The sequence below is a fragment of the Oryzias latipes genome, chromosome 10 (assembly GCF_002234675.1).
Source record: "Oryzias latipes chromosome 10, ASM223467v1".
Taxonomy (NCBI): Eukaryota; Metazoa; Chordata; class Actinopteri; order Beloniformes; family Adrianichthyidae; genus Oryzias; species Oryzias latipes.
Window position 1 is genome coordinate 2,368,383 of NC_019868.2, and position 10,670 is coordinate 2,379,052.

The 10,670-nt window shown below is 37.8% G+C and overlaps 1 protein-coding gene across 1 annotated transcript; it reads left to right on the forward strand.

Annotated features, from left to right (window-relative positions):
* Positions 1–2,238: 2,238 nt before the first annotated feature.
* Positions 2,239–9,954, forward strand: LOC111948078. The gene is made up of 6 exons (XM_023959514.1): positions 2,239–2,771; positions 3,584–3,626; positions 6,494–7,452; positions 7,538–7,705; positions 7,807–7,902; positions 8,726–9,954. The coding sequence occupies exons 3-6, from the start codon at positions 6,499–6,501 to the stop codon at positions 9,038–9,040; spliced, it is 1,533 nt and encodes a 510-aa protein (XP_023815282.1). The 5' UTR covers positions 2,239–2,771; positions 3,584–3,626; positions 6,494–6,498; the 3' UTR covers positions 9,041–9,954.
* The last annotated feature ends 716 nt before the right edge of the window (positions 9,955–10,670 follow it).

Genomic DNA, 10,670 nt, shown 5'->3' on the forward strand with positions numbered 1-10,670 from the left:
AATGCTTCAGTGTGAAGCAGCTCTCGTCTAACTAACCTCTTTCATGCAGAGGTTATCATCCAACTTCACCATCTGTGAGGTAATAACAGATTTAAAAAAAAAAAACTCTTAGAAGAGACATTTTTATCTAAATTCACACTCAAAAAAACACATTTTACATCAAATTGGTCTGAATTTTACATTTAGCCGCTGGAAAAAAAAAATCTTTATCAAAGGTTTTTATAATAAGATTAAGCCCAGATTTTCTTTATATAAACAAAAGCAATTGATCAACAGTCTCATTGGAAGAGCTGTCAGTGTAAAAAGGCTGAAGCTTTAGTCACAACTGCTCTTATGCAGGTGGAAAATTGGCTAGCCTGTATGGGGCAAGCAGATGGCCTGCAGGGAATTTGAAGATCGTAGACCGCTCGGTGAGCCTGTGGGGCGGCCTCGTTTGTGCGCATTTTTCCCCACGGGCATGCTGCAAGCGGTGGGTCATAGCAAACACCTAAATTACTAGTAAGGCTAAAGTAGGCGACACACAGGCACATCATACAGATTAACCTTTATTTTTTAACCTCCCCAAATCCTCTGCACTGTACGAGGGGCCACTTAGTGCTGTTCAGGTGAACGGTGTGCGCTCCTTGCATGGCTCTTCCGCGCAGTTTGGCTGTTAGAAAGTAGGAAATTAGACAGTCAGAGCAAAAGTTGTTTGGACATGTAATGGACACTTACACATTACCTGCAAATCTCGTGTGTGCAGCATTTGTAAGGGGCCAGAACTCCCATCTTACTGATGACTGGAGTGCTCCCATAATACCTTTACCCCACCCACGACAATAGCATGTTCAAATTTCCTTACATCCCCTGAGATGGCTGTATGAGCGTCCTGCTACCCTTAAAATGTATCCGCTCCTCTCTATGACCCCCTCTGTGTACAGATAACACAAAAACCAACAGCACCCATCCAGGTCAACCCCTGAACCGTTGTGACTTAGGCATAAATATGAAATCTGTGCCTCAGCCTGTAAAATTAAATCTATGAAGCACATTTTTGAGAGCAAAGAGTCAAAGTCTGGCTTCATGTGTTGAAGACGCTGTTGTGGGAATGAATAAGTGATGGTTCACACTTAAAGCAGAAAAGTTGCCTCTTTTAGTCTTATTGTTGACTGTTCAGTGAAGAAGAACACAAACGTTCTCCAGAGCCATAGGGTGGGTGTCAGCTGTCAGTTTAGATATGACCCTTGAGATTTTGTATATGTTGCTTTGCTATTATGCATAGCTGGGTATATTTTGAGTACTGTTTGGTTTATGTTCTGTATATTCTTGACACAACCTTGATCTTCTCACCACAAACAGCAGGACTTCTGCCTTTAAAAAGCTAATCTGCACTCCAGTTAAGAAATAAAATATTAGCGATCCTGGCGCGTTCAGCGAGGGAATCCAGAGAATCAGTGTGAGGTTTTTCTGCAACACAATTTGGGCCCAATTGTCCCGCTTGCAGTAAAGGTTACTACAAATCAATATGAGAGTCCTCTGAGGAATTACGGAACAGAGCTGCGAGGAAGTGTTCTCTTAATAACACTGGGTGCATTTGACAAGTGCAGCCTTGCCTGCAGCATGCGTTCTTCTGCTGGCTTTAATAACCTCCATGTTTAAGCTTTTTAAGATCAAGGAAACACAACTACTTTGTTCCATCTACAGACTCCCAGCCCTGATCTTCACAAGGATTTTTAATCTGTGTAATCAATGAATAATTAACATCTGACCAGAAAGAGTCTTTGTGAAAGTCACAGATGTACCTCCCTTCAAGAAGGAAAACTTCAGAGTACAGCCTCACAGAGTTTAAAGCCTGCAGGCCTGCTCGAAGCTACACACATTTGACGAAGGATTTCACTTCCCACTGAAAACCTTAAAGATCAAACATTTTAAACACATATGGAACTAACCCTTCAGAATTAAATTATTGTGTGAAAAAGTTCAGCAAAAGAACTACATTTATGCAATTACACAAGCCTGATGAAACATGAATGAAGCATGCATGGGAGCAGAGAGGAGCTGAGGTTACATAAGGAAATGTGTCAGAGTGCAGCAGAATCTACTTCTTTTCCCTTCAGGGGTCGCCACAGCCAATCAGCTTCCTCCATCTAACCCTGTCTTCTGCATCCTGTACTTTAACACCAGCTACCTTCATGTCTTTGTTTACTGCATCCATAAAACTCCTCTTTGGTGTTACTTTAGACTTCATACTACACTGTAAACCCAAACAGTAAAGGTTCCTTAAAAAAAATAAGTTGCAATCACTCAAAAAAGTATAAAAGTTATTTCACATCTATTTATTTGAGTCGTGTTGACAAAATTTCTGTTTTAAGTTTACAGGACTTAAAGACTTTAAGTGTCTTTAGAAGCATAACGCAAAAGATTTGAGCCGAAAATTAATGACGTCATGAACGTACCATACTTGCTCCGCCTCTTTTCTTCAGCAAGCGTGAAAACTTCGGCCATGTTTTTCAGTCCTCTCATCGGTACTCCTCATTAACGATACTTTCTTCGGCTGTGGTAAAGTTTTTCCAACTGCTGTTACGTTAAAAAGTTTTCCAACTGCTGTAACGTTGTAAGTTTAACCATAGTTCATCAAAAAAAAAAAAAAATCGCCGCTGTACTATTTTGAACGCTATAGAAACGTATGGTGGCATGCAGGAGCTTTTTGATCTTCAGAAGCTACGTTATCCTGCCGTTCTTGCAGCACTTGCCGCCATCGGATTGGCCTTCTCTTTGGGCGCATATATTTGGTAAGTTATATTTCCATTTTCATGTGAATTTTCACTGAAACTTGACAGTCGCTCTGTCTTGAAACGGTTATTTTACAGGTTACATCACTTTTTTAAACCTGAACTTGCACTTTTCTGAATACGTAACGTTATCTGTTTATTTGAAATATTGCATGTTTATTGTTGTTCATTTTCTCAAGTAAGTAATTGTTTCAACCGTTCTTATATAATGATGTAGAGCTACCGTATTTTCCGGTCTGTAAGGCGGGAATTTTTTCCCCCTAATTTGGACCCAGTGGCTAGATTTCTCTTCGCTAATAGCCAGCAGGGGGCAAAGAGCAGAAACAGACAGATGGACGAGGTCATTGCAAGAAGAAAACGTTAGCTTTTAGCTCTCAAGGCTAACCACAGCAGGACAGACACGAACACACAGAAAGAAAAGCATCTGATGCAGCTTTGAAGTAAAACGATGGATTTGTCTATATCCAGGAGGGAAATGGAGCTGCTGCAAGTAAGCTGGACGTTAATGAATCAATGAGGAGACATTGGAGATGCCAGCGTGAACAATGTGTTAGGCACCTGTTCAAAGCAATTAAGATACGTAAATAAAAAAAATTAAAAATTATGCTTTGTAAATATTTCCTTTGAATATTTATTTAATATTCATTTCACTATTATATATAATAGTGTATATAATATATATACACAATATATATTATATAGCACATGAGTGCTACATAATATATATTGCCATGAACTATATAATTGTCAAATCTGTCATGTTTTATTTTTTTTTAGGGAAACTTCTAACTAATTTTATATTCTCTTTTTAGGTTGAAACTGAAGCACCTGGCCAGTCTGGAGAGATTTCATTGGGTATGTTCATGAAGACAAAATGACAAGTGTTTTTTTTTTTTTTTTTTTTTTAAATTTGGTAAAAAGTACAAGAAAAAAAGATATGCAATGGCTTTGAGGTGCAAGCTTTGCAATGCTGTCATTGAGAAAAAGACACAAGTACTTGAACACTATCGCTTGTGTCATTGTAATGTCTCCTCAGTTAGCCAATTTCCATGTTTTTATGACGAATGTGTTTGCACTTTTCAGTCAGTAAATGCTTTGAAAATTCATCTGACACGAACACATAATCAGGCAACTGTACATGGTAGTTATCAAAATGAATGCATATCATTTATTTGTCCTCTGTGTAGTTTCAAGCAGCCCTTTAATGATAAAACTCTTCTTAGTCATCTAAGGACACACACAAAGCAACATGAAGTAGTGGACTGTCCATTCAAAAACTGTCAATACCGTACAAATGTATATTCCTCCTTTAATGCTCACAAAAGTAGAAATCATCCAGATGGGGAGAGTTCAGCTTTTAAGAGTGAAATTCTAACAAAAACTTGCAATCAGCGAGAGCCAAGGCCCCTGGAGTCTTCCGAAGCTGGTCCTTCTCACGAATCTCCTGAGCTGGATACTTCTGATTCGATTCCCAATGAGTCTGCCTATGACATCAAAGAACTGCAACTTCAGTTGAAGAATAATGTATCATCTCTGCTTTTGAAAATGCACAGCGTTCTTCATGTTTCAGAGACTGCTATACAAGACATGGTTGACAGTTTGCTGCAGATATTCGCACTGTCAAAGCCTCTTGTGAGAGAGACCATCCTTGTTGTTCTGCAAGAACACAATGAGTCCATCAGTGATGCTGTGCTTCAAGAGTTGGTGGATGCCATCACCGAAAGTAATGTCTTTGTTAGTGCAACTACAGAGGGTGGAGAGCTGTCTACCACAAAACGAAGAAAAACATTTGTAAGAAACAACTACCCTCTGGTAATGCCAATACAACATACTTTAGATTCAAGTGGATACACTGTTTATGTTCCAGTTCTACAAATGCTTCAGATGATGTTCAAAAACACTGAGCTTCTCGATAAGCTTCAGGCAGCTACAAAATCGTCGCCTGGAGTTTATGTGTCTCATGAAGATGGGGCATATTTCAAAGCAAATAAGCTTCTATCAGAAACTGGAAAATTGTCTCTGATTTTGTATGTGGATGATGTTGAACTAGCCAATCCTTTGGGAACGAGTAGAAAGATCCATAAGATATGTGCAGTGTATTGGTTGCTTGCTAATATACCCTGTCAGTATAGGTCTAGCTTGCATGTTATACAACTAGCCCTGCTATGCAAAGTGTCTGACCTCCAAAAGCACAGTTATGAAACTGTCCTGTCACCTTTGCTAAAAGACTTGCAAACTTTAGAACAGGATGGAATTTTCATTGAAGCACTTGGTGAATGTATTCAGGGGACTGTGCTTTGTGTGGCAGCTGATAATTTGGCTGCCCATGGTCTTGCTGGTTTTGTACAGTCTTTCAGAAGAAATTACATATGCAGATTCTGTTGCTGTACCACAGAGCAAATCCAGACCACCGAGGTTTCTGATGGAGAGTTCTGCATGAGAACAAAAGAATCTCACGATCTTCATGTGCAAAATGTTGTGCAGGGAGAATATTCAACACATTTTGGTGTTACAGGTGCTTGTGCCCTCAGCAAGACATTGCAGCATTTTCATCCCATTACTGGTTTCCCACCTGATATACTGCACGATCTCTTTGAAGGGATTGTGCCTGTTGAGTTGGCCTTGTGCATCGGTGAAATGATTCGACGGAAGTATTTCACTCTTGAATATCTGAATACAAAAATCCAAACGTTTCCATATCAGCACTCTGATAGAGTTGATAAACCAAAGCCAATCCCAAAAAACTTTGCAGCCAAACAAAGCATTGGTGGAAATGGGCACGAAAATTCCACCCTGTTGAGGTTATTGCCACTCATGTTAGGAAGCAAAGTCCCTGAAGGGGATGAAGCATGGAACATACTGATGGATCTAAAAGAAATTGTGCAACATGTGTTATCTCCAGGCTTCACAGAAGAATCTATTCAGTACATGCAAACTAAAATACGTGATCACAGGCAGGGTCTTAAAGTTGTGTTTCCAGATTTTAGGCTTCGACCAAAACATCATTATGTTGAGCATTATCCAGAGATGACAAAAAACTTTGGTCCCCTGGTTCACCTGTGGACCATGCGGTTTGAAGGAAAACATCGTTTTTTTAAAAGGGTCATTAATGATGCAAAGAACTTCAAGAATGTGTTGAAAACACTAGCTACCAGACACCAGTACATGATGGCATATTATCTCAGTGCACCAGCATTTTTCAGACCCCACATACAGGCCTCGCATGTCTCATCTGTTTCAGAAGAAAATCTGCCCAAAGTTGCACAAGACTTCATCAAAGCAAAGACAAACAGCCAAAGCATATACAGCACATCGAAGGTTTCAGTAGATGGCATAGAGTATGCCAAAGGGATGTTTGTGTCAGTAGGCCAGACAGGAGGACTCCCAAGATTCAGCAAAATTGATGATATATTGCTCATGAACAACTCTGTTTCATTTCTTTGCAGGAACTATGAGTGTTTGTATTATGAGCATTTGAGGTCATTTGAGCTAATGTCATCAGAGATATTCTCTATGCATCTGCTTTCAGAACTGAATGACACACTCAGTCTCTCAGCATACAATGTTGATGGACGTTTGCTGTTAACCCAGAAACGATTTATTCTGATCAAAGATTTGTAAGGGTATTATTCATTTATAAATGAAAATGTATGTAGCATCTTTGAATGGCTAGAAAACATTTGCACTTACAAATTTGAATATATTTTTTCTCTCTTTAACAGTAGAAATGGCTGCACAGAACTTCCTCCTCCATGTACATATCTCCACAGACATTGTCAGAAAGATGACATTATCCACACGTCCAGAGTCTGTGGATGAGCTAAAGAGAATGATACAAGACAAGTTCAAACTAGACTTTGATTTTAGTCTTTCTTATGAAGACCCAGACTTTGATGGGCAGCTTTGCTCCCTTGTAGACATTGAAGAACTTCCTCAGAAGGCTGTGCTAAAGATTGTGCGACCTGAGAGCGATACAAGTTCAATAGCATCGGATGACACTATAATACTGCCCCATGCTATGACGCCAGAGAGGATTGATAAATGGCCTCAGGTTTTCCCAATGCCGACTTTTTCTTATGAGGTTGAACTCATACTTAATGAGGGAAATAGTACTTATCAGAGAACAGGAAAGTCTTTAAAGTTGACCAGGGGCCAAAAACATGACATACTTGAAGCTCTTGCAGCTACAATGCACAGTTTCAAAGCATACCCCAATGACAAAGAGGTTTCAGTGGTAGCAGAGGCACTTGTTACTCATCACCCTTGTCTGAAAGAGCCAGGCTCTAAAACAGGGTGGTATGGCTGGAAAAATAGCCTCAAGTTTAAAATGGGGAATTATCGAGCTAAGTTAAGTCGTGCTGGATTTCAAGAGGTAGCAGTGAACTCTGGAAAGAGAAGCAAAAATAATCCAGATAGACAAGCTGCACACACTGGCATTAAAAGACCAAAGAGAGCAGAACTCAATTTTCTCCCCAATTTTCCAAGAGGGGAAGATGCTACCAGCCTAGAACAACTGAGACTGCAGATTATAGATGAAGTTAAAAAGACTGACAAAGATCACATCCTGATCACCAAGTTAATGCAAAGCACCTTTGCCCTGCGGCGCAAAGAAATAATCAGTGATGACCTGCCAGTTGCTGACATCTTGGAACGCTGGCCTGCCCTAAAAATGGAATCTCAGGTGAATGTTTTTTTTAAATAAAATTGTACATGCAATAGTATAATGTTTTAAGCCACATACTCACATTCCTTTTGTGTTTGTGCAGATTTGTGCAGAGTTTCACAGAATTACAAACATTAACTTGAAGAACCACTTCTTTGCTGTGTTGGACCAACATACTCCTCGCCTTCAGAGCATATTCAGGAAGAAAGCTTCACGCACAGGGAAGGTGTCCGATGTTCTAGGCCAGCTCTTCACAATGTACGACCTCCAGGTCAGTGACATCTCATAATGGCTTATTCATATGCATGTCTGTACAAGATTTAGTGAACAACTGTGGGGGTTGTTCATCAATGTCATGTTCTCACACTGCAGGAACAAGTTGATGTTCATGTTAGACGTGCAGTTGTCCTTCAGGCTCTCCCTGCCTATCTCCAAGAAGACACCTCCAGCTTTCTGAGGACTTGTGAGGTAAATTAAAATGTTTACAATGTACCATGACAGTAACAAATACAATATCTGAGTGATGAATCTAATTTGGGGTGGCCAATCCCGGTCCTGGAGAGCTGCAATCCAGCATGTTTGCTTCAGAATAAATGTGAAACAAATGTCTGTCACTCACAGAGCTGGACAGACGTTAACTATGTTGATTCTGACCATTAGTTGGAAGGTGTGTGGAAGCAGGGAAATGTATAAATTATACTGGATTGCAGATATGGAGGACCAGGAATGGCCACCCCTGATCTATTTGAACAAATGGAAACTTTAAAAAAAAAAAATCCATGACAGTCTGAGAATGTGCACCAATGGGATTTTCAAGTCTCACTCAATAGGTTGTAATTAAAATGTTTAATAAGACAATTATGAATATGCTTGAAGAAATGTTTATTCATCTAACTTTAAAATATTCTGTACAATTTGTCAAGCTGTGTCCTTAAAATATGCTATTGTAGATATGGATGAGTCCGTATGTGGACAGCTGAAATTGTTAGTCGTCCTGCAAAGTTTGTCAGTGTATTTTGCTTAAATACTAAGGTGGGCAAAAAAATAAGTGGAACAAAAACTTGTAAAATTAGAATTAAAAAGTTACGTAATCTACTTCATTCAGTGTTAAGACAGGACAGCCCGCGTGGTATAAAATGACAACCTAGATAATATGAGATACATGATGGGCAAAAGCATTATTTTCATTTGATTTTACAAAAAGGTACATCTTACAGTAAATGGATGCCTTTCATGTGAAAACATAAATGTACACCAGAGTTGCAGTATTCTAATTATCTTTTCTCTTTAGGTTGTGCAGTCCAGGGAACCAGATGTTGTGGACACACTACTTGGACTTCTTGCAGTTGGTGCTGATCCACAGAATGCCATGTTCCATCCAGTCAAGATCATGGTTGTACTTGAGGGTAACACGATTATTGACGTACCCACACTGGCTGATGGATTTGTCATATTATTTGCATTGATATATGCCCTTCATCTAGCGTACCCCAAAACCTTGGTCAACACATTTGACTTTATCCAAAAGGTTTTGATGGGCCTTGAGGATGAAAAATTAAAGCCCAAAGTGTTGAGTCTGAAAAATGACCTATTGACAGAACTGTAGTGTCATATGAATGATTCTTTTGCTGGACTTTGGACATTTCAACATGTTGAACCTGTGTTTTGAAAGTGTTGTTTCATGTAAAAGTGGAGGTTTCTTTTTGCACTTAAACTGGATGTGTGCAATGATAGTTTCTGAAAACTATCCAGCCTTACTAACTAGCCTGAATTTTATTTGAACTGTAAGAACATTGTGGTTGGTGGCAGATATGCTGATGCTTTTAATTTAATCTGCGCAAGTGGGATTTTGAAGTTTTTTTTTTTTTCATTCAAGGCTATACTTTATTTATAGAAATATTGTTTTACTTTTTTTTTTTTTTTTCGTGAAAATGCCTGGCACACGCACATTTTATTTGCCAGGTTTTGTTTTTTTGTTAAGGTTGCCTAAACAATGTTTACTTTTAAAAGTTGTGGCAGTAAAACTGTAAAACACTTAGAGAATACTAAATCACAAGTTCTTCTAACTGTTGTTGTTGAAAAAAAGCCTTGTTAGAATTTTTATGATTACAGGCTTTATAGTGTTATATTGTTATAACTGCTCAGGTTGTTCAAGATGTTTACTCTCGACTCCGTTAGTAACTTGTCAAAAGCATTTGTACAATAATCAACCTTTTCCGTCATTGCAATAATTTACCTTTTTGCTTATATTTACACTCATTGTGTTTTTTTTTTTTTACTGGATTGAACAGAAGGATATATGTTAAAATTATACTTTTGTTTTAAATTGTAAAATGTACACGGACTTGACTATTGTTATTTTTGATACCTGAAAACTCTTAAAAAGTAATTTTGTAAAGATTTCACAGCCTGGTATTACAATCATTGCCTAATGCTGCTCTTTAATTGTATAACTGATGACTTGTTTTAGCTGCTTTTGGGAAAACTTGACATTGTTTAATAAAAATAAATTAAACATGGTCAGTCTGTCTAAATATTTTAATTTTGATTTTTTTTTTGTATTGACTCTATTCAAGTATATGTATGTAAAAGAAAATGTTTAATGATTTAAATGTAATCACCGAAAATGTGAAATATTTTAGAATTTAAAATTAAATAAATGATTGTAGTAAGTACTAAAACATTTTAAGTAAAATATACTTCTTTTAAATATACTGTAAGAACTTAACAATCTAACTATAGATAACTTGATTAAAACTGTTTTGAACAAAGAAAATTTAGTCAGGTTAACTTTAATATTTTTTGTCAAATTAACTTACAAAAATAAGTCTTGTAACTTAAAACTTTAAGTTAACAATAATTAAAAAAATTTATGTAATCAGTTTCGAAGAAATGTTTGAGTGAAGTGAACTTATTAGGTTTTACAGTGTAGGCATCTCCAGACTCAGCATCCTTCTCCCAATATATGAGAGTACAGGAGAACCAAAATATTCTATTATTTAGAAAATGTTGTCAAAGATCAGCCATACAGATAAATATGCAACGTAAAGAAATTTGTTAAAAGATATAACATTTTGAAATCAAATATAAACTTTAGTTTATTTAGAGTGCAAAGTGCCCTTTCTCTATATACATCAGTGACGTGAGGTTGTGGCTGGTGAGGATCTAACTCATTCAGAGTCAGATTTAAAAACATATAAACCAATTAAATTTTCCAACTACTGATTGTGGGTTAT